Here is a 23,030-nt window from a genome sequence, read left to right on the forward strand (position 1 = left end):
GCTTATAGGGAGAAATGAAGTCAACACCGGCCAGAAACTGATACTATCGCACTTCAATTCTTAGCACATCAATTTGATGCATTCTCTTTTACACATGAGTACAACCCAGGATTCCCACCCCACCCCACCCACACTTACGAACATCAGTGCCTTTCCAGAAACTGATTTGGGATCCACAGGAGAGGGAGGCCCTAAACTCAAAAGTAAAGAAACTTCAAAAGGCTAATTATATGTATCTGGAAAGAGACTCAAGGATACACTTTGAAACAAGAAGTGATAGTGAACAACGTCAAAGAAATATGAACAAAGATTAGGAATCTGGAAATACATTTGAAAAGAACTGTTCATCTTAGCACTCATTCAAAAGAACAAAGGAGAGTCCGATATGGACTCCCTATGAAAGGGTCATGCGGTTGTTCAATGAAGCAGTGAGAATCTTTCTTGTTAGCTGGGTTTCATTATGGATTAGGGAAGGGCTGATTTCAGCATTACCACTGTATTAAAAAACCACCACAAGCTACAAATACACCAAGCCCCACACCCCCATCTCCCTTACCCAGCCCTATTCCCCACTCCCCCGCCCCCACTGCACATAGCACCTTCTAACTTACCGTGATTTACTTACTATGCTTACGGTTTGCTGTGCATCTATCCCCATCTGAGTGAAGTTCCATGAAGAAATGTGGGCTGCTCACCGCTGAATCCCAGTACCTAAAGCAGGGCCTGGCACAGAGCAGAACCTCCATATTGTTGAAAGGAACGAACATCATTTCTCTCTCTTCGCTCACAGATATATGCAGGCTTTTAACATTTCTCTGCCTGCAAGATGCTTGACCAACCCCTTCTCTGATGCCCACCAATCACTATACAGCTCACTGGATACAGAGGCCCAGGGCAGGGAGAGAACAAGGGCAACGGCGAAGAGACAGCTGGAGGTCAGGACGGAAGGGAGATTTGGGGTCATGTGGACTGGCTTTATAGGCAGGATGAAAGAAGGCTTAAAGAAGAGGGCCTTGTACAGTGAGCTTTCGCCCTTGTGTACCCACACAGCAGCTGGACAACAATGATTTGCTTTTGAGCCCACCTCCCCTTCTGGGCCCGCCAACATGAAGCAGAGACTGACATGTTTGCTCTTTGTATCCCTCCTACGGGATTGAGACAGGGCCTGGCCCAAAACTGTGTGTCTGGGGAGGAGGAGTAGATGAAAGCCAGGTTTCTGGAGACCATCACTCCTGCCCCACCTCCCCCGACAGTACGAGCAAGGCAATTCAGAATTCAGAGAACGGCACTTTATTTTAAGACTTGATTTTTTTGCCATGATTTTCTACCGATTCTTCCAGGATGGTGTCATCTTCTTCAACAGTGACCAGGACCTTCTTGCCCACCAGACTAAAGATGTCTTCAGGAGGGTAGCCTTTGGGCTCACCGACCTTCACAGTAAGCATGTCCAACGTTAGAACAGTGCCTTCTGGAATTTTCACTTTGGCCACCACGGACTTGCCCAGCTGTGGATAAAATTAAGACTCAGTGCCAGCCTCCCAGAAGTTAACTGGAACATGTTGTTTTATACCCAAGGTCCCTGACCAGTCTTCACAGGTACCCTGGGAGCAGGGACTTTGTTCTCCCACTGGTGCCTAGAACAGAACCTCACACAGACTGGGGACTCAGCCAGTGTGGGGTGAACTTAGAGACTCAGAGAGGGGCCTTAACAATAAAGTGTAAAGGAAAGGGCTCAGATTATACAGCCAAACAGAGCCAGGTCCAAATTCCCTTCAGGTGGGTACAAGCCGTGCCTGAGTTTCTCTGTAAGATGGGAAATAATAGTGCCTCCAGCATGTCAGACGACTACAAGAATTAGTGGTAATAATATATGTCATCTACCTGAAACATGCTCCCAGTACGTGAACATTATGATTTGTCATCATTCAGTTCAACATCTCATTTTAAACGCGGAGAAACTAAACTGAGATCCATAGAGGGCAGAAAACTTGGCCAAAGTTGCAAGAAACTGGGATTCTGACTCCTGGCCCACTGCTCTTAAGGGACACAAACCTTACAGCCACCATGCTCGGTAAAATAAGAATATGGAGGGCTCACAAAAGACCGAGTGTGCCGTTATTCAGTGGACGGGAAAAGGGGCCGCCTACGAAGGGGCAGGCAGGACAGGCAGCCGAGGGGAATGAAGGATACCAGAAGCTCATGACCAGCCTTTCTATGTCTTGTCCCTAAATGCTGTTGAACAAATCACTGCACCAGGTGAGGGCCAAGGAGTCAATTCTAAAAGTAAGTGCCAGGACAAAAGGTCTGTCAGCGGATGTTATCCGATCACACATCCCACCATCCATCGCTGTTTGCCCAGGGAGCCAAGAGGCTCAAAAACAAAGTAAGGGCGCAACTCTCCCGCATTTCTGATGTGATTCTCTCTCCTTTTCTTCTGCAAGGCAGTGTGTTTCCTTTTACTGTTATTTTCATCTCCTGGTACTTCGCATCTTTAATTTGAGGGAGGCAATCAGGCCCCACTAGAATAAAAGATGAAAACGTTCTTCACGCATGCCTGGTGTTTGGTCTTTGCCTCGACCCAGACAGCCACAGCAGATCAGGAGCGGCTGCAGTCCTGGCAGCCCCAGGACACTGGGCTGTATGACTAGAGGCCAGGACAGGTCTAGGCCACGGCTTCCAAGAAGCCCAGGTGGTCAGCAAACCAGGCAGTTCTTGGCCTCAGCGTCCCCTCTGTCTGAAGGTCAATGCTGCACAGCTCACACTGCTCCTGAGGGAAGATTCGCGCACCCCCCCGTCGCCAAACCCCTGCACCACACACGGCCCTGTCCATCTAGGGCCTCCTCCGTTTAGGGGTGCCTCCGTGTATCACAGGCCCTTCTCCCGGTGCCTCACGGAACCCCTCGGCCCAACTGTTTCTCAAGGCTTACCTACTCCAAGGGACCCCAGGCTTGACCACCCAGGTGCCTTCTACCCCCACCCCCTTACATCTCCTGGTGTCTACAGCACTGGCACCACAAGCTTCAGAGACTTGGTGGGAAACCGTAACGTGATTCTAGGAGGCCGGAGAAACTGCTGAGTCTCCCTTAAGTGACAAGCTTCTCCTGCGGCTGATATGAACCCAGAGACACTCAGACGGTCGGCCCGGGGTTAAGGCAGGGTTGGTACTGACTCCCCTGGCATGTAAGCCCACTGCGGCCCCACTCAGAGCAGTGCAGCCTGGCAGAGTTGTGCAGAACCCACCTTCTCGTTGCAGGCCATCTCACAGGGCAGCAGCTGCTTGGTCGGGGAGCCCATGGCCCTTTCCACAAGGCGCACGGACCGCACCAGCTCGGCCAGCTCTCCAGGCTCCAGCGAGGCAGAGTGGTCACTCCCCTTCCAGGTCTTGTCCAAAGTTATGTGGCGCTCCAAAACCTTGGCGCCCAGAGCCACTGCGGCCACAGATATCGCTATGCCTGTTTCGTGGCCAGAATACCCTATGGGAATGTCAGGAAAGAGCTTCTGATATTCCTTTAAAATAGAAAAAAAAGAGAAAAGGCTAAATTATGCATCCAGTGCAGAGTCAGGAAGAGCTAGGTTGGAGTCCCAGTTGAGCTGCTCACTCTTTGTGCAACTACAGGCAAGATGCTGAGGCTCTCTGAGCTTCTCCTTCCTGGGATAATAGTGGTACCTGTCCAGGGCTGCTCCAGATGCACGAAAAGCACTCAGCGCGCTGGAATGCTGCCAAAATAATGGCTACCGTTATCAAGAATGCACTCCAGGAATGCTTCACACTACGCGAACCACCAGGAATAACAGAACCATGGCCGATTGCCGAAACTCATTCAAAAAGCAGCCGTCACATTTAATTAGCCTGAGCTGCTGAAAGCAAGTGTGCTGTATGCACACATATCGTCATCAATAATATATGCAGCCCAATCTCGAAACAATCCTTTGGTGGAAATGCTAAATAATTAACTAATCTGTGATCTAGAATTCACTGAATGTAACAAAAGACATTCGTCAAGTGAGTCTTGTCATTGAGGGTGACCAGAAAGCTTAAGAGTAGTAGGAAGACCCAGATGGGGTTTGATATAAGATTAGGGCAGCTGAGTGGCAAAGGCCCCGAAAACCAGGCTGTAGGGTGCATAATGAACACAGGAATGCAGGTGACAGGGTCAAACTGCTCTGACATGGTTGTACCGGGCCCGGGACGGGGCAAGCGGGCAACTGAATCCTCACTGTGCCCTGGTGTCGAGAGAGGCCATGACGGCAGCCTGGGTGAGAATGGAAAGAGGGGCCACACTCCACAGAGAAAGAAAATCAAGGAAAATATCTGGAGTCTCAAACAGTAAACTGCCCATTATAGTGATCTCTGTGGGATGGGATTCCAGAGCACGTTTACTTTCTAGATTATGTTTTCAGAGCTGTTTGAGTTTTTTTTAAAAACCATGTTTAAATTTTTAAAATAACATGGTTTAGAGATAAGCTAGAAATGGAGAAAAAACCACCAACTGGGAGAGACACAAATTTAGGTAAAGAGACAGCAGTGTCCGTTTTCAAAAAAGGCTAATTTTTTTTTTAAGTTAAACATGAAGACTGTGTAGCAACATGCACAAAAGCTTATACTCTCGTGGAAAAAGCCAGAATGTCAAATACTGTTACTAAAAGGAAAATATAAAAGGACACTGGTTAATTGCAGTATCAAGATTAACTGTGTGTCTGTGTATATTTGCAATTCCACTAATATCACTACTGCGTTTTTGTATGATAATTACATATACATGTTTCTAATTAAGTGGAGCTTCAGGTGCTACGAGGCGAAAGCATGTAGGGATGGAGATGGCCTGAGACAACAAGAAACAAAGGGTTGTAGTCCCAGGTTTGCACCACGACGCTGTGAAAGCTCAGGCAAGAGTCCTTTTCCCTCTGGGACCGGATTTCACCATCTGTAAGATGACTGAGGTGGATAGACCAAATCCTGGGAGAGAGAAAGCTCCCTCAAGTCTGTCACTGTAACCCATCTGGGCCTCAGGGAGGCTCAGGATTATAGGTAGAAAACAACAGAGCTGGCAAGCAGCGCAGAGAAGGAAAAGCCAGAAGTTTCAAGAAGGTCTCCTACAATTCAGTATGAAGAAAACCGGACAGATATTTGTACACCAGTGTTCCTACCAGCATTATTCGCAATAGCCAAAAGGTGGCAACATCCCAAATGTCCATCGACGGACAGATGGGTAAACAACACGCAGTAGATACACACAATGGAATATTCTTCAGCCTCAACAAGCAGTGAAATACTGGCACACGCTACAATATGGATGAACCTCACAGACATTATATTAAGTGCAAAAAGACAGACACAAAGGACACATATTGTAGGATTGCGCTTAGATGAGGTCTCTACAGGAGTCAAATTCATGGAGACAGAAAGCAGAATGGTGGCTGCCAGGGGCCGGGGGTAAAGGGAATGGGGAGTTCGTGTTTAACTGGGACAGAGTTTCAGTTTGGGAAGATGAAAAAGTTCTGGAGATGGATGGCGGTGATGGTCGCACAACGGTGTAGATGTACTTAATGCCACTGAACTGTACACTTAAAAACGGTTAAAATGGGAAATCTTGTATTTTGCCACACACATAGACACCAAAGACAACGTACTAAAAAAGGGTATGAACCAGCAGTTTACAGAAGAGGGACCTCTAATGGCCAATACACGTGATACAGAAAATATAGAGAGGCAATTATGAGGACTCACACCTAAAATTTCATAGTGGGAAAAATTAAGATTGATTTTCAGAAAATTTAATTTATAATCACCCTCTTTAGAATGTATCTGCTTCCTTAACTGCACAGTTGGTTCTAATTTAATTCTATAACTATGAGATTGTGAATGGAGGGTCAAATTACACGAAGCATGTCAAGATGGGTTAGAATTTTGGTTACAACAAAGGCCCCCTCTTTCCCACAGTAAATGACCCGAGAAAAGGCCCAGTCAGACAATGGCTTGCTCACCGTGATGATGCGTAGGTTGACGTCCTCGGGGGAGAGCGGGTACGCACTGGTACACTGGAGGAAGCAGAAGTTGGGGTTGAGGGGCTTCACAATCTGATAGACTTGCTTCATGGTGTCCATCGACTGCATCCCGCTGGAGATCACCATTGGGCGGCCTGAGTGACCCAACGCCAACACCATCATGACTTTCTCTTTAGGGGTTCTGACTGTCCCTCAAGCATACCCCAATTGCTGGTCTCATCATTCAAATGAACTCCACAGACATCTCTCCAACACTGTGCTAGCCGCTGCGTGGTGAGAGGGGAGCTTGGTGGATTCTTGCCCTCAACCCAGAGGAAATGGAGACTCCCCTCACCCAATATTACTGTTTAGCAAAGTGAACTGAATCAAGGAGGCAGAGGAATTTCACACTCCTCAGAGAAAGGTGAGCATCTCACTGGGGTAAGAGTGTGCACAGCATGGTCGGGTGAGCACTGCCCCCGACTCGAGAGCAGATGTGTGAGCCCCGGAGCGGCCGCCTCCCAGCTGTGTGGCCTCCCATGCCTCATCTATGAAGTAGTATGAAGCATCATAATCAAATAACCAACTTCAGTCCCAGGGCTGCTGTGAGAATCAAACGAGATGATTCAGGTTGCAAACCCACTTTCCAAACCATAACGGAGGAGGGTAGATACTCTACAAGATCAAGACTATTTCTCAAAGTCAGAACTTCCTCTGTACTGCCATATCCTCAATTTCATATAAATCAGCACAATAAAATAATTTTTAATTTTAAAAGTTCTTATCAAAACTGACTTATTCTTAATTTCTTTCAAGTCAGCACATGCAACTGTGGAAGTATATGCTAATTGAAAAGAGGTTTCTAAAGTCTGTCTTCAGGAGACTTCATTAGCGGGTTCTACTAAAGGAATAAAAATGGGAAGGTTTGGACTCCCTCATTTTAGGGCAAAAATTAAACACTTACCTTTTTTGGCGGTCTTTTCCAGATAAGGAAAATTGTTAGTGTCCCCAGATCCAACTTTGAAAAACGGAACATTCAGCTCATGCAGAAATTCAACTGCCATCTATAAAAACCAAAGAAGGAGCTCTTTCTCACCACCGTTCAAAATTACTGCCCTCGGGTCAGGCGAGGAGCCACCAACAGAAAACCCCCCTGGTCTTGCCCAGCAAGAGGGACTCTCGCAACAACTTGAAAGCAGGCAAAGACGTGTTACCAGTCCTTTCATTCACATTCAAACCTTCTTTCATTCCTAGCCACCCATCCATTTGTCCAACAACACTGCATGCTGGCCTGTACTGGTGATGAGATCTGCCAAAGATTCAGACCCCAGGCGAGACATCCCTTCCCAAGGGACGCAGGGAGTGTGTGTTGGTGGTATAGTGGTGAGAAGAGCTGCCTTCCAAGGGACCCAGGGCCCAGTGAACAACTGGAAAAGGGTTGAACAACCTAATCCTGACCCAGGAAACTGGGTGGCGAGAAAGTTGAATGGCTCCCAAAGGCCTCACCCTTTACTCAAAACCAAATAGCCAGGAAAAGAGGCCATTTCAATCCTTGCCAAAAGCGAGGAAAAAATGAAGCATTTTATGGCCCAGGCCTGACATAGTGGTCCACAGCTGGCAGGGCCCATCAAACCCAAACCCTCTCAGCCCCCAAACCATGCTGCCCACAGGAAAAACAAACCTCATCCACTTTTTTTGACACAACGTCACTGCTTGAGGTTACCTATAGAGGGCCCTTTACCATCGTTCACCTCCACTGGGATTCATCAGTAAGACTCAGGATCAGGAAACTGGCAAGTGTCAGTGAACGCTTGCTAAAGGAATCAGTGGGCCACAAGTTTTAAAAGTAAAAGTCTCAGTTGGTCATCAAATTACAAAAACCCCAAAAAACTACATTTTTTACTATTTTTAAAAATTGAAGTAGGAAATCAGAAGTGGGGAGAATCAATATCTCAGAATGTTTCCCTATATCTAAGTTTGATCTATTGTAAAATGCTGCCTGGGTTTCAGAAGTAGGTTTGGAAGGCCTGATCAGCTACGTCACTGCTTCTCACACTTTAATATGGGATACCAATCTCCTGGGGATCTTGCTCAGATGAAACGCAAATTCTGACTCTGCTGGGTTAAGGTGGGGCCTGAGGGTCTGTGTTTCCATTAAGTTCTTGGGTAAGACCGCCACTGCTGCTCCGTGAACCCTATTTTACAAGGAGCTAGGTCACCGTGCCTGAAAATCCAGAGGGCATAGGGTGGCCAGAAACAGCATGAGGTCATTCGGCCAGCAGGCGCTTTAGGTCAACTCGCTGCTGCCTGAGCTTCCTTCCATCTTGTCGGCAGGTGATAAGTTACTCCAATCACTGGCTGCAATCAGAGACTAACTTTCCTCATCTGTAAATCCTCTAATATCGTGAAGGTTAGAGCCGCCAGAAAGCCACACCCGGTGTGTAACCAGCCAGTGAACAGTTTAAAGGCAGTTCACAAACCCCTGGGTCCAAGAGACGCCATCCAGTGTGGTCTGAGTTCCACTCACTTCCAAGTCTGCTAAACTACCTGTACTGCGGTTCTCACGGTCTTCCCTCTGCTATTTCTTCCTCACCTCTCTTCTCCCTTCCATGTTGTTCCACCTGGCCTCTCCTGCTCATGTGTCTCTCACACTGCTGACCAGCCCTATGACGGAGGATGAAAAACATTCCTTCTAAAGTGTTTATTGAACAAAGTTGACTTCCCCCACTTTTCTCATTCTATCTGGCAGAGAGAGTGTTTTCTATTGTAAGAGGGAAAACCCTATGCTAAGTTTTCTTCTTTATAATGTTCAACTTCTAAGAGAAATGGCTCCTGATGAAAAAGCCCCCAAGGGCACAGAGGATGAGCCCACTCAGGAGAGGCACAGGGCAAGCAGGAGCGAGGAAAAACCAAATGCAGGAGAACACACTTTGCAGAAGCTTACCTACGAAGGCTGGAAAATCTGCTTGGAATTCTAGTTTTCAAGTGAAGAAAGGGGACAAATTCCTCTCCAAAGGGAAAGGGGCCTGTCTGCAGTCCTCCCGGAGAACCAGTCCCACCTAGCGGTCACTCCGAACACTGCCACTGTGGCTTCATCTCTGCAAAAAGGGTGCCAACCTCAGTAATGGGGAAGATCCTAGCCTTCCATCCTGAGGCTGTCTTGCCGTGCCCAGGCCCCCTGAGGCTAGGTTAGCGCCGGTGCCACCTCCCCCCCCCCCCCCGTTCTCCAGGGACTCCCTGGCTTCCCCTAGTCCTGCCCACCCTGCTGTCCATCCCCTTTTCATCTAGGGGTACAGCGAGGCCAGGCAGCCTCACATCTCCCTCCCACCCCGCAGCACAAAGGCTTTCAGTCTGTCTGGAAGGAATTCTGCTGACAAGACCTTCCCTGGGCATCCAGCTGGCTTAATACACAGAAAAGGGCCCAACCAGCAACCTGGTTTCAGTGAAATGCTGCACTGCCAGAACTCCCTCTTACAGAGTCCCAAGAAATCACTTGTCTAGCATTTTATTTTTTTAATTCCAGTGCTTCCCAAACTTATTCAACTCAGAACCTTGCTTATTGGGGGGGGGGGGGGGAGGGGAGGCTTTATTACCAAGAATTAATTGGTAATAATTATTATCAACGAGGATCGATAATGTGTGCCCACAGAGTCCCCTTTCTGCATCATGGCCCACAGATCTAAGGGGTAACCAAAGCAAGAAGAGGAGTTGGGATTTTTCTAAAGCCCCTTCCCCTGCTCTCAGCTTTTGGATCCTGTGGAAAAGGAAAAAGAAGCCCAGAGTGATGAGTCGTGGAGAACGGGGTCCTGGCGAGCTGCCCAGCGTGACAGAATGATGAGGGGGGGGAAGCATGGGAAGTGAGACTCCCCGTGGCCCTGTCAGAGTACATCACGGCTTGGGCAGGGGGTGCCCTGCTGGTGGAGGTGGCAAAGGAAAGAAGAGAGGAGGAAAGAGGGCGCCTCAAAGGGCACCTCTGCTAGGATGGGGCACCTGTGTGTGAGGGCAGCACGTCCTTCAGGAGCCACCTCGACCGTCATGGCCTCCATTTGCTTTCTCAATAGAACTCTCCATTTAGACCAAAGAAACTCTACTCATCTCAGCCCCATCCCATGAGCCTCTCTGCAGCTTTGGCCAGGTGCCCTGGTAGTTTTCTCAGCCTTAATAAAATTCCACGACACCACAACGTCTCCTCAGCATATGAAGAACACCTCGGGACAGCACAAAGAGTGGAGAAAACAGGCACGCCACAAATGGCTACTGTCCACAAGGAAGTTAAGGTGGGTAAATACTCAGAGCCACCTGCCAGGTAAACACAGAACAAGGGACCAACCTATTTCCAACAGCCAGGCAGACAGGACGTGCAGGTTCAGCAAAGGGACCTGGTAAGCAAAACAAATGAACTCTTGTAAAGGCTCTTAAGAATGCATTTCCCCTCACTGCCTTCGCCCAGGTCAGCCGGGAGGATCCTTGGGAACAAATGGCATTCCCAGGGCAGAGAAGCCTCTTTGTCCACACAGTGTGAAACAGAACAACCCCAAAGGGTTCTGCATAACAGAATGGCCATCATTCGGTGGATGCAGGTCTGGCACGGCCCTCGCACCCAACACCTCGCGACTGCCACGTGGGGCGGGCACCTTTATTATCCTGTTTTTACGGATGGGACACCTGCAGCTCAAAAAGGTCACATGAGGCACCTGAACCCACAAAGTGTCAACTTGAGAACCTGAACTCAGGCAGTGTGGCTGCAGAGCATGCGCTGCACACACACACAGAAGGGCTTCCTGGGGAGCAGAGGGACAGGAACCGAAGGGAAAGGCTGAGAGGCAGATGCCGCCCACCAATCCCCAGGCTCTCCTCCATCTCCCCGGCTGCTCCTGCTTCTAGCTCCAAGCCACCTACGAGCGAACGATCTAAAGATCTAAAGAGGTGACTTTTCCCAGGCAGCCTCACAGATGCAAGGAGGTGCCCTCTCTCCTTCAGAGTCCACATCCTGGAGCTCACATGCCTGGCGACACGGACTGAGAAGGAAAGTCCTCATTCCAGGTGTAAGTGCCCTTAGGGACCTCTTCTCCGGCTGGGAGAGCCCCTGGACGGCAGCGGGTTCACACTCGAAAGGAAACAGAGACCCAGAGAGGGAAGGGTCTCCACAAGCTCACACTTGAGATCAACTCAGAGCAGAGTCAGGCTAAGAAGCCAGGCATCCTGACACTCGGCGCAGGTTGCCTACCTTCACCGTAGCTAATGTTTGCTAAGTGCTGGCTGTGTGCTATGCTGTGTATCAACAATCAGGTTTCATCCTCACAACAAACTTGCAAGATGGGTTCAGGTACTAACCCTACTTAGCAGCCGAAGAAACAGGAGCACAAAGAGGTTCAACAACCTCCACACAGAATGACAGGCGGAACCACATTCAAACTCAAAATCTGACCCCAGAGTCCATGCACTTAACCATGAGATCAAACGGCCTGAGTATGTGACATTCGGCATGGGGTCTCAAAGGTTTACACTCTTTAAAATTACTATGGACTCTACAGGGCTTTTGTTTATGTAGGTTCTAGCTACTTATATTTATTGAATTAAAATTAAAACTAAGGGATTTGGGCTTTTTTAACTTTAAACTTTTAATTTTGAGATAATTTAGCTTAACAGGAAGCTCTAAGAAATAATACAGAGAATTCCTATGTACGCTTCACCCAGTTGTCCCCTATGGTGATATCTTGCAAAACTAGAACACAAAATCACAACCAGGAAATTGACATTGAGAAGAGTCTACCGATCTTACTCAGATTTCACCATTTTTACATGTATTCATTTGTGTGTGTGTGTGTATTTAATTTTATGCAGTTTTACCATGTGCACAGACTCACGACTACCAGTCACAATCCAAAACTGTGGCATCACTCCAAGTATCCCATGTATTACACTTTTACAGCCACATCCCCTTGCCTTCCTTCCCCTCCCTAACCCCGATAACCCTTCCTCTGCTCTCCACCTTTGTAATTTCGTCAGCTCAAGATTGCTCCATAAAATGAACGGTATAGTATGCAACCTTCTGAGACAGGCTTTTTCACTCAACGTAATACCCTGGAGATATAGCCAAGCCACAACATGTATCAGCAGTTCACTCCTTTTTATGGCTGGAACCGTTCATTCACCTACCTACCAGAGAACTATCTGGGTTATTCTAGTTTGGGGGCTGTTACAAATAAAGTTGTTATGGACATGCATGTACAGCTTTGTCAATGCACGTTTTCATTTCTTTTGGGAGAAATTACCAAATGACGCATGGCAAGCAACATGACGAGCACACATCTAGTTTGTGGTAGTGTTTTTTTCAGGTATGTAATAAATGGTTATTTTTTACTGAGATAAAATGGACACAGAGCAATGTATTAGTTCTGAGTGTACAACATGATTTGATATACATATATATTATGAAATGGTTAGTTCAGTCATAACCCATCCCCACACATAGGTACAAAATTCTTTTACATGTCCGGTTTTATAAGAAACTACCAGTATCCTCTAAGTGAGTGAATTGTGATATGACACCATATGTGAATTGTATTAAAATAGAGTTGTTTTTAAAACAAGGAGACTACCGGGCACCTGGGTGGCTCAGTCAGTTAAGCACCCGACTTCAGCTCAGGTCAGGATCAGCTCAGGTTCATGAGTTTGAGTCCCATGTCAGGCCCTGTGCTGACAGCTCAGAGCCTGGAGCCTGCTTGGGATTCTGTGTCTCCCTGTCTCTCTAGCCCTTCCCTGCTCGTGCTCTGTCTCTCTTTCTCTCTCAAAAATAAATAAACATTTAAAAAAAAAAAAAAAGGAGACTACCATATTATTTTCTAGAGTGATTATGCTGTTCTACATTCCCACCAGCTATGTATGAATGATCCATTTTCTCTGCGTCCTTCCCACCTTTGGTGTTATTGTCACTTTTTGCCAGACTCACAGCTATGTAGCAAGACCACAATGTGGTTTAAAATTGAGAAATTTTTAAATCATAAGAATAGGCAAGCACACACACACACACAAAAAGATGAATTGGACAGCATCATAATTAAAGATGTTTGTGCTTCAAAGGATATCATCAAAAAGTGAAAAGACGATCCAGAGAATGGAAAACATTTCCACAAATCTGTATGTGACTAGGGACTCCTATCTAGGATATATAAAGACAAATAACCCAATTAAAAATTGGCAAAGGATCTGACAGATATTCTTCCGAAGAAGGTATACAGATGGCTAATAGGCATATGAAAAGATGCTCAACATGATCAGCCATCAGGGAAATGCAAATCAAAACCACGACCAGATACTATTTCACACTTGCTAGGATATCTAGAATCAGAAAGTCAGATCATATCAAATGTTGGTGAGGATGTGGAGACACCGGAACCCTCATATACTGCTAGGAGGATTGTAGGTGCAGTCACTTTGGAAAAAAAACAGTCTGGCAATTGCTCACAAATTAAACACAGAGTTACCATATATCCTGGAGAGAAATGAAAACATGTCCCTAAAACCTGTACAGGAATGTTCATGGAAGCATTAGTCACGCTAGCCAAAAAGTAGAAACAATCCAAATGTCCATCAACTGACAAATGGGAAAATAAAAAGTAGTCTATATCCATAATACTGAATATTATTCATCAGTAACAAGGAGTGAGGTACTAATACACGCTACAACACGGCCGAACCTTGAACACGTTACTATGTGAATGAAGCCAGACACACAGGACCACATATTGTCTCGTTCTGTTTATATGCAATGTCCAGAAAAGGCAAATTTATAGAGACAGAAAGCAGATTAGTGGTTGCCTAGGCCTGAGGGAATTGGGGGGGATTGAGAAATGGCTGTTTATGGGTACATGATAAAAAAGCGCCAAAATCAATTGCGGTGATAGTCACAACTCTGTGAATATGCGAGAAACAACTGGGGGCACCTGGGTGGCTCCGTCACTTGAGCGTCTGACTTCGGTTCAGGTCATGATCTCATGGTTTGTGAGTTCGAGCCCTGCATGGGGCTCTGCACTGGCAGCTCGGAGCCTGGGGCCTGCTTCAGATTCGGTGTCTCTCTCTCTCTCTCTCTCTGCCCTTACCCACTCACTTGCTCACTTTCTCTCTCTTAAAAATAAACATTAAAAAAACAATAAAAACAAATGAATTGTAAAGTAAGCTTTAATTGGTGAACTGTATGGTCTGTGAAAAGAGCTGTTACTAAAACAGAGCATACAGCATACCTTTCCTCAGGTACTGCCAGCGGAATGGCGTCATCGAACATCATGCAGCTTCTGGAGAACTCCACTATACACGTGGGAGAGTATGACAGTGAAAAAGGCAAATCACATTTGAGTATCACTACGAAAATAGTCTGGACCTGGTGGAGCTTCTGAAAGGTCTCACGATTCCCCCACAGTTCCTGGACCACACTTTGAGAACTGCCGCCACACTCTTCCCGTTACTCTCATGTGTTATTGTTGGTCTCAGGTGTCACTGCTGCGGAATTCCCAAATGACCTTTCTTCCACTTCCCCCTTCTATGGACTCAATATTGGATACAGTCAGGTTTTAGGAAAACTGTCCTGGGGAAGCAATTATGTGGTGGAGGAGGGGGGCAAGTACACCCCGGAGGCTAATTAGTTTTAACAGAAAGATCAGGCAGGACTCAGTCCTCCAAATGCCAGTGCTTCTTAAAGTAGCCACTCTGGGAAAGGCTGTGTGCTTATGGCAAAAACAACAATAGGGATCCAAAATATTTGTTATAATCTTCTTTGGAAATTCTCTCCAGAGCTCTGTGGGCCCTACAGAAACAAACCTGCCCATTACTGACTCGTTACTAAGTCAATCAGACCAAAAGTTTCACGTTTAGCACAGGAAGGATGAGTAGTTTCCTGAACCCAAACCTGCCCTCTGAGGACGGGGGCTCAGTTGTCTCTGAGTGCCTGAGTCCTAGGGACTGCTAAAGGGCAATCCCAAAACGCCACGAACCCGCAGTAATGCGAAACAGGCATGTTATGAAAACAAATGTCACTTTCTAGGTGTGAGCTTCCTTCCACCAAGGCACTGACTAAGCAGGTACTGGCATGTACCAGGATCACTATGTCAGGATCTGAGTTCACGGTGAACACACAGACCTAGTCCTGCCTTGAGACGTGTGCTTTACACGTACGGTCTCACCAGTTCCAGAAAACAAGGCCTGCATGTTCTGTATTTTAATCAATGCGTGGCCCTTTACTTAAGAGGAAAAGGGCCCAGAGAGATGAAAGGAGAGTGTGGTCAGGCAGGAGGGCTCTGGAGTCGGCCTGGCTTAGCTGATCCGTAACAACTGACACCCTCCCTGTGAAATGGGGATAATAACTATCCTACCCGGGGCGCCTGGGTGGCTCAGTCGGTTGAGTGTCTGACTTCACTTCGGGTCATGATCTCATGATTTGGGAGTTCAAGCCCTACATGGGCTGGCTGCTGTCAGCTCAGAGCTTGCTTTGGATCCTTTGTCCTCCTCTCTCTTCCCCTCCCTCATTCATGGTCTCTCAAAAATGAATAACTATTTTTTTTAAAAAATTGTCCTATCTGAAGAGGCTAAGCGGAGTAAATGAATTGATATTTTTAAAATACCTAGCACAGAACTTGGTACATTGTAAATACTCAAGAAATGTTAGCTAATAGTAAAACCAAAAACAACACCCAAGTCTTTCAGATCCTAAAGCCCACATTCTTTCCTGCTTAAACTTTTTTAATTTACAGATCGTTTAAGAATTTGATAAAAACTATGTAAGTGATGAGTAACTAAATTCTACTCCTGAAATCATTATTACACTATATGTTAACTAACTTGGATTTAAATAAAGTTAAAAAATTAATTAAAAAAAAATCCACTAGGGCACCTGGGTGGCTCAGTTGGTTAAGAGGCCGACTTCAGCTCAGATCATGATCTCAACATTCATGAGTGTGAGTCCCATGTCGAGCTCTATGCTGACAGCTCAGAGCCTGGAGCCTGCTTTGGATTCTGTGTGCCCCTCCCCAACTCGTGCTCTGTCTCTCTCTCAAAAATGAACTATTAAAAAAGACCAAACAAAAAAAACTCCACTAACCCTTTTTGTTTGGTTCATTCATTTATTCCTTCAACAAGTATTTCCCAATCACCTGCTGCACGCCAGGCACCAGGGATGCTGTGGGGCTCAGAGTTTAGTAGGGAGGAGTTAACACACAAGAGTACACAAGAGTACACACACAAGAGTAACACACAAGAGTATGCAATTACAAGAGTACCAGAAGAATACATCTGGAGGGGCCTGAATCAAACCAGTGAACAGGAAGAATTCCCAGAGGAAGTGCTCTTTAAACTGGGATCAGAAAAATGCCCAGCAACCTCTTTAGGAACATTTTCCATAAAAAAATCTCTCCCCTTGTCTCCAGGAAAGCTTTTGGGCTTAGAGACTCTCAGGCCATCAATATCAAGGCGGCGAAGAGCAAGGGAGATGCCCAAAGGCTCTGCTGAGCTCTGCAAAGCCACACACACCTGCACGGATGCCCAGGCAGAACTGAAGGACCAGAGAAAGCACATGGTACCACACATCAGATCTGCCTTCAAGACCCATTTCCTAGCTGTGTGACTTTGCACAAACCTCCCAGCCCCTCAGAGCCTCTATTTCTTCATCTGCAGAGTGGGGCACAGTAGGGATAAAATATATTTACTGGACGGCAAGATGCTCTGTAAGCCGTAACATCTAACTCAAAAGTAGAAAATTATGATTATCAAATGCACAACTGGAGCTGAAGAATGTCATGCTTATGAAAGCTGCAAATTAAGGGATGAATCTGGGCCACAGAACTGAAGCCTGGATGTGTCATTTCCCACAGATGCCTAGGTTCTCTGCCTCCCCACCCTTGTTAAAACTACCAACAGGTGGGACGCCTGGGTGGCTCAGCTGATTAAGCGTCTGACTCTTGATTTTGGCACAGGTCACGATCTCAAGGTTCGTGAGTTCAAGCCCCACATTGAGCTCTGCACTGACTGTGAGGAGCCTGCTTGCGATTCTCTCTCTCTCCCTCTGTCTCTGGCCCTCCCCTGCTCATGCTCACTTGCTCGCTCTCTCAAAATAAATAAACATTAAAACAAAAAACAAAAAAACTACCAACAGCCTACGCTAGACTTCCGTTTCTTTTCAGCTCAATTTGCAGCCCTGTTTTGGGGTTGGAACAGTGGCACAAATGGTCAGAGAGGCCCACAGAATGAAATGGAAGTGTTTCAAATATTCTGATCAACTGAAAGAATTCCAGATGTTTCGAGTCATAAAAATGCTCATAGGTTTCATCTAATGATCCATGTCTGCAAAGCTATCCCGAGCAAACAACACAAAACACAAAAAAACGATGTCCACGTCCACGTCCAGCATCATTTATAAGCACAAAGAACTGACCCACATGTCCAAAAGTAGAGAAACCGTTAGGTACATTATAAATCCTCAAAAGAAGCACTGTATTGCTATTAAAAATTTTAAGCACAAGAAGTGGGGATTTATATGTCAATTATATCTCAATAAAGTTGGAAAAAAGAAAAAACAAGATATGGGTAAAAGCTGGTGATATAATGGTAAATGGGAAAAGCATGCACAACTAAATATTCACAAATGTAGCAACCAGGCAATGAAACATGTATATAAAAGACTTCAGGAGGAAATCTACAAAGAGAACCACCCTATAGGGATTATGGGTCAGTTTTCTAAACTTTCTGTGATTATCTATTATTTTTACAATTACAGTTTTTACATTCAAAAAAGAATTCATGAAAGAATCTCACAGAGGCAGGTCACAAAGCAGATGGGACCTGAGACTTGGCACCAGCTGGACTTTTCCAGGATGTCAGCATGCCATTCTGTGAGCAACTCAGGATGACACCAATGTCCCCCATCCAAATCACCGAAGGCCACTCAGCAAGTGCCGGACCCCTATCAGAATGGAGGTTTCCTGATTCCTAGTCCAGGCCATTTTCCACTGGGAGAAAACTGGTCTGGCACGGGTCTCCCACAAGCTTTGAGGGACTCAGGGATTCCGGTGTGGCTGCCCCCACTCCCAAAGACAACTGGTTTGGAAACTTCTGGTATTCCTCCCACAAAACCTCACTGGGCCTCTGCTCCCATTGGCTTCCCATTTAGTGGGGCGTTGATATGGTTAATGTGATGGGGAGCTCTAGGTCCAGAAAGCACAAAAGTCTCAAGCAAGGGCTGGAGCTGACTCTAGGCCAAAAGCCACCAGGCCGCCTGCTGTCCCCTGAGTCTGCTAAAGTGGCAAGTAACAGAGTGGGAATCATGAGGACTCACCTCATCCATTCCAGAGGCAGTGAAGAAGATGCCAATCTCCTGGGCGTATCTCTGCAGCTCCCTGTACTGGGCATGGCTGAACTCCAGGTGGCGCTTGTGCTCCCCATACGTCTTCCCCCAGGAATGCTTCGACGTGTAGGGCCTCTCCAAGGCTTTCCGATTAAACTTGTACTCCAGCTCACTCTTCTGGAACTTGGCGCAATCGGCCCCACACTCCTGCAACACACAACAGGGCTCCTTCAGTGACTTGTCCTGGATTCTCACAGAGGAGAGAAATGTTGGGGCAACTGCTCTGACATCAGTAACTTTAAATATAAAGATTGACTGAGGGGCACCTGGGTGGCTCAGTCAGTTGCATGGTTGAGCATCAGACTTCGGCTCAGGTCATGATCTCGTGGTTCGTGAGTTCGAGCCCCACATCGGGCTCACTGCTGCCAGCCTGCTGGCACAGAGCCCGCTTCAGATCCTCTGTCCTCCCTCTCTCTGCCCCTCCCCTGCTTGTGCTCTTCCAAAAATAAATACATAAATAAATAAATAAATAAATAAATAAATATTTTAAAAAAAATAAGGTTGACTGACAGTGGCAAAAGGGGCAGAAGGAAGAAAATCTTGAAACAAAGGCTGGGGATGGAGCTTCCCCCTATTTTTCCCCCTTAAAATGCAAAAAGGAAAAAATGAAGGCTTTTTAAATTTTATTTTATATTAGAATATTGAAAATAATTCAAGAGCTAAAGAAGATTTTAAGTTGGGTAACTCAGCAGAGGATAGCAAAATGAGCCCTAGGCCAGAATTGAGGGGAAGTCAGAATCTGCTAACCCTTGGAGAAATCACTTCCTGTCTCTGGACTCGGCGTCTCCATCTACATAAACAGCAGCTCTGGGCCAGCTCCAGGACCCTTCACCGTTCTGAGGAGCCCCTTATGGGGCAGGAAACAGACAGCTCTGCTTTAGCTGTTTTGCACTTGTGCGTTTTGCATGGCATCTTGTTTGAACAAGAGGTTCTGGAGCAAAAAGCAAACAAACAAGACTTAGAACTAAGTTCCAGTCTTACTGAACAGAAACTGTAACATAAAATCTGGACTGTCCGACTCTAAAAGTCATAATTCTATTGCCACACAGCCCCCAAGCTCTTAAAATTGCTTTTAAAGACTACTCAATAGAAAGATGAAGGAAAACCCTCTGAAGTCTCAACTCACGGACATTTAGGGAGACAGAGTTATTCACGCTGCTGAAAACCTCAGCTCCAGAAATATCTGTGCTAACAGTTCTGCTCCCACTCCTGGAAAGACCACAAGATGGCATGGTCAGGAAGATTCAAAACACAGAACTGAAAGTGACCTTGGGCAACAGAGCTCTCATTGTCCACAGGAAGATCCCCAGGCCCAGAGTGACCCGAGTAGAATACAGCTGCACAGCGAGTCTCTGGCTGGACTGGACAGACTGCTTCCCTAAGGCTGCAGGACAGGTCTGTCTCCTGGCTCACGACTGCAACCTGACTGCAACCTGGATCTCGCTGGGACAGCCAGGCCTCCAGCAAGCTAGGGGGTAGGGCCCCACAGAGCGCTGCTTCCTGCCTCCTTTGCTTCTCAGCTCTACCTCAAGGAGTGGACTTACCTTCAAGAAGTGAAATAGCTTGTCTGCTCTGGGCAAACGTTTCCTTTACAGCAAGATGAGAAAAGTAAAGTGGCAGAGACTACTAAAGACAAGAGGTCAGAGAAAGTTCTACCACATTCCACAAGACAGCAGTTGTATGAGGAGGAGAGCAGGGTCTTCCTCTGCTTTCCTCAGCTTCTTTCCTAAAACTGAGCGACGTCTTTTAACTGTTTAATTCTATGGTGAACTCCAGGTTCAGAAAACACAATCCCCGTCCCTGTTTTACTAAAATGTTGATGGTTTCTCTGTTCAAGATTTTATGGATTCTCTCCTGGCAAATGACAAGCGGCAGAACTCCAGACGGGCCAAGGTGTGATGCTCCATTTGGAGCAAAATTTGGCAATTAAAAGTACATTCAATTAGGCAACCTCTAATTATAATACATTTATATTTTATATATAGCATATAATTACAATAATATTTTGCTGTAAGAAAACAAAAATAATTGGATGAACTCAACTTTTAATATTGCAAATAGATTCGTTTCATGGTCTGAGCAACTCTGGGTAACTAAACATGGAATGTGACTTTATTTGGCAACAAAGACTTAAAAAAATCCTAAAATACAAAAGATTTCAAAAGATTCCACTACTGTAAATTTAAAAACAAAAACAAGCACACGCTATGAAACAAGTGACACTGAAGCTTAGAGAGGAGGAGTCACCTGCCCAAGAATATTCAGCTAGTAAATGGTTCTCTTGACTCCAGTCCAGTGTTCTTTCCACTACACCAAAGCCTCAACCTCTTCATTCTCCTCCCCCGTCCCAAAACTAACCTCCAAAATTAAAAGAGCAGGAAAACAACAACAACAACAACAACAACAACAACTCTGTTTCTTTCCATGGCCTCAACATCTCTAGGTATTTTTACAACTTTAGCATTCAGAGGTCACATCTCCACAAACAGGTTGTTCCCTAAATTAAGAGCAGGAATTTTCCCCCTAGAAAACAATGTTATAGCACAAAGGCTAGAGCCCTCTACTAGGAGCAAAGCTATGCAATGTAACATTTACTAGCTGTGTGCCCTTAGGCAAGTCATTTCTCTGAGCCTTTAAAATGAGACCAACATGGGCACCCGGGTGGTTCAGTAGGTTGAGCGACCGACTTCGGCTCAGGTCATGATATCGCAGTCTGTGAGTTCGAGCCCTGCGTGGGGCTCTGTGCTGCTGACAGCTCAGGGCCTGGAGCCTGCTTCGTATTCTGTGTCTCCCTCTCTCTCTGCCCCTCCCCCACTCACGCTCTGTCTCTGTCAAAAATAAATAAACATTAAAAAAAATTTTTTAATGAGACCAACAGCATCTACCATGTATATTGTATTGTGGGAATGAAATGAGATGGTGCATTTAAAGCATTTAGCCCAGTATCTGATAGGGTAAGCACTCAAAAACATCAGCAGCTGTCACTCTTTAAAAGTGTTTTTTATGGGGACGCCTGGGTGACTCAGTCAGTTAGCATCTGACTCTTGATTTTGGCTCAAGTAATGATCTCACAGTTCTTGAGTTCGAACCCCACATGGGGCTCTGCGCGGATGGTACAGGACCTGCTTGGGATTCTCTCTCCCCTCTCTCTCTGCCCCCTACCCCGCTTGCTGTCTCTCTCAAAAACAAATAAATAAGCTTAAAAGAAACTGTTTTTATGATTCATTAGACTTCCATAAAAGCAGAGTTACTCTGCAAAGAAGAGTAAGGGAAAACCTAATCACAACTGATGACATCAGGTGAACAGCTTTGACTGAAGGGAAGAGGAAAAAAAACCAGATGCAGTGAGCAATCTCTAAACCAAGGAATCACAGTGCAGACCTCATGCTGGGGGCTAGAATCACAATGAAAACACCACAGTCCCCCCACTCAAGTGTCTCACAAACTAAGACAAGAGAGAAAGAAACTTAGACAATGGCAATGCAATCTGGTGGGAACAAGGATAGGGGCCCATCCTTGAATGGAAGGGTTGGAAAAAGCATCCAAGTAGATCTGTACAGAGGTAGAAATTTGCCAGGAGGGAGCAGTTAATAATATGCATAAACCTCCTATCGCTACATTTATTGAGTCCTCTGTGCCAAGTACTGTGCTAAGAGCTTAACATAAATCATCTCATTTGATCCTTACCACTCTGAGGTTAAGTACTATTACCAAGCCAATTTTCAAATGATGAATCTGAGGATCACAGAGGTTAAGTAACCGTTATCCCATGTTCACACAGCTGATAAGTGGTGGCATCCAAATTTGAACCCAAAGTCCTAGCATTTTAACCCTTTCATATTCCAAACACAAAGAATGGCAAGTGAGAGAGACCAAAACAACTTCCAGGAACTTCTAGAACTTCCTGGAAGTAATTCACTGTCGCTGAAAGATATCAGAGATGAAAAATGATAGGCAGGAAGGAACCAGGTCATTAAGGTCTTGAAGTCTATGTTAAAGGGTTTCGACTCTACCCGCGGCCAACGGGGAGCCCCTGAAGTTGTGAGGCAGGGGTATGACCTGATCAAACCTGTGTTTTAGAAAGATCACGGTGCCATCAGAAGGGGGTTGGGTCGGGTTAGGAGGCAACTGCTGTAATGCAGTCAGGAGCGTGGAGAGGGATGAAAATTCCAAAGATTCAGAAACGCAACTGCAAGCTGGACGCCAGGTCGCACACGGTGCACCGAGAGGCACAGAAACGTGGTCCGGGTTCCCCGCCGACAGCTCTCCCGCGGCCCCGCCCCCGATCCCCGCCCTCTATTTCGCGGGCTCTGCCCTTACCTTGGCCGTGCGGATCATGCGCTTGGCCACGTCCAGGTCGCCCTGGTGGTTCTGGCCGATCTCGGCAATGATGAAGCACGGGTGCTGCCCGCCCACCCAGCGCCCGGGACACAGCTCCAGTTCCAGCGGCATCGCGGCGGCTTGCGCTCCGGCGCCGCACTGCCCGCCGCGAGTCCGGTCCGCAGCCCTGCGGGGACCACAGGCGTACCCAGGCACGTCAGCTCCGCCACGTCAGCCCGCCGCCGCGCAGCCAATCCGCGGGCCCCACCTCGATCCCGCCAGCCAATCGAGGCAGGGGGCGGAGCCACCCGTAAGATAGGCGTTGCGGTGGGAA

The 23,030-nt window shown here is 46.6% G+C and overlaps 1 protein-coding gene across 2 annotated transcripts; it reads right to left on the reverse strand.

Moving 5' to 3' along the window:
* Positions 1-1,274: 1,274 nt before the first annotated feature.
* Positions 1,275-22,917, reverse strand: NANS (N-acetylneuraminate synthase). Of its 2 annotated transcripts, none has more exons than XM_047828916.1 (6): positions 22,697-22,917; positions 18,308-18,523; positions 6,950-7,049; positions 5,986-6,140; positions 3,241-3,507; positions 1,275-1,505 (listed from the first exon to the last, which is right to left on the reverse strand). In XM_047828916.1, the coding sequence occupies exons 1-6, from the start codon at positions 22,826-22,828 to the stop codon at positions 1,296-1,298; spliced, it is 1,080 nt and encodes a 359-aa protein (XP_047684872.1). In that variant the 5' UTR covers positions 22,829-22,917; the 3' UTR covers positions 1,275-1,295. The 2 variants fall into 2 exon arrangements, with proteins under 2 accessions (XP_047684872.1, XP_047684873.1); XM_047828917.1 differs by lacking the exon at positions 22,697-22,917 and adding an exon at positions 19,503-19,523.
* Between the last annotated feature and the right edge of the window lie 113 nt (positions 22,918-23,030).

The sequence above is a fragment of the Prionailurus viverrinus genome, chromosome D4 (assembly GCF_022837055.1).
Source record: "Prionailurus viverrinus isolate Anna chromosome D4, UM_Priviv_1.0, whole genome shotgun sequence".
Taxonomy (NCBI): Eukaryota; Metazoa; Chordata; class Mammalia; order Carnivora; family Felidae; genus Prionailurus; species Prionailurus viverrinus.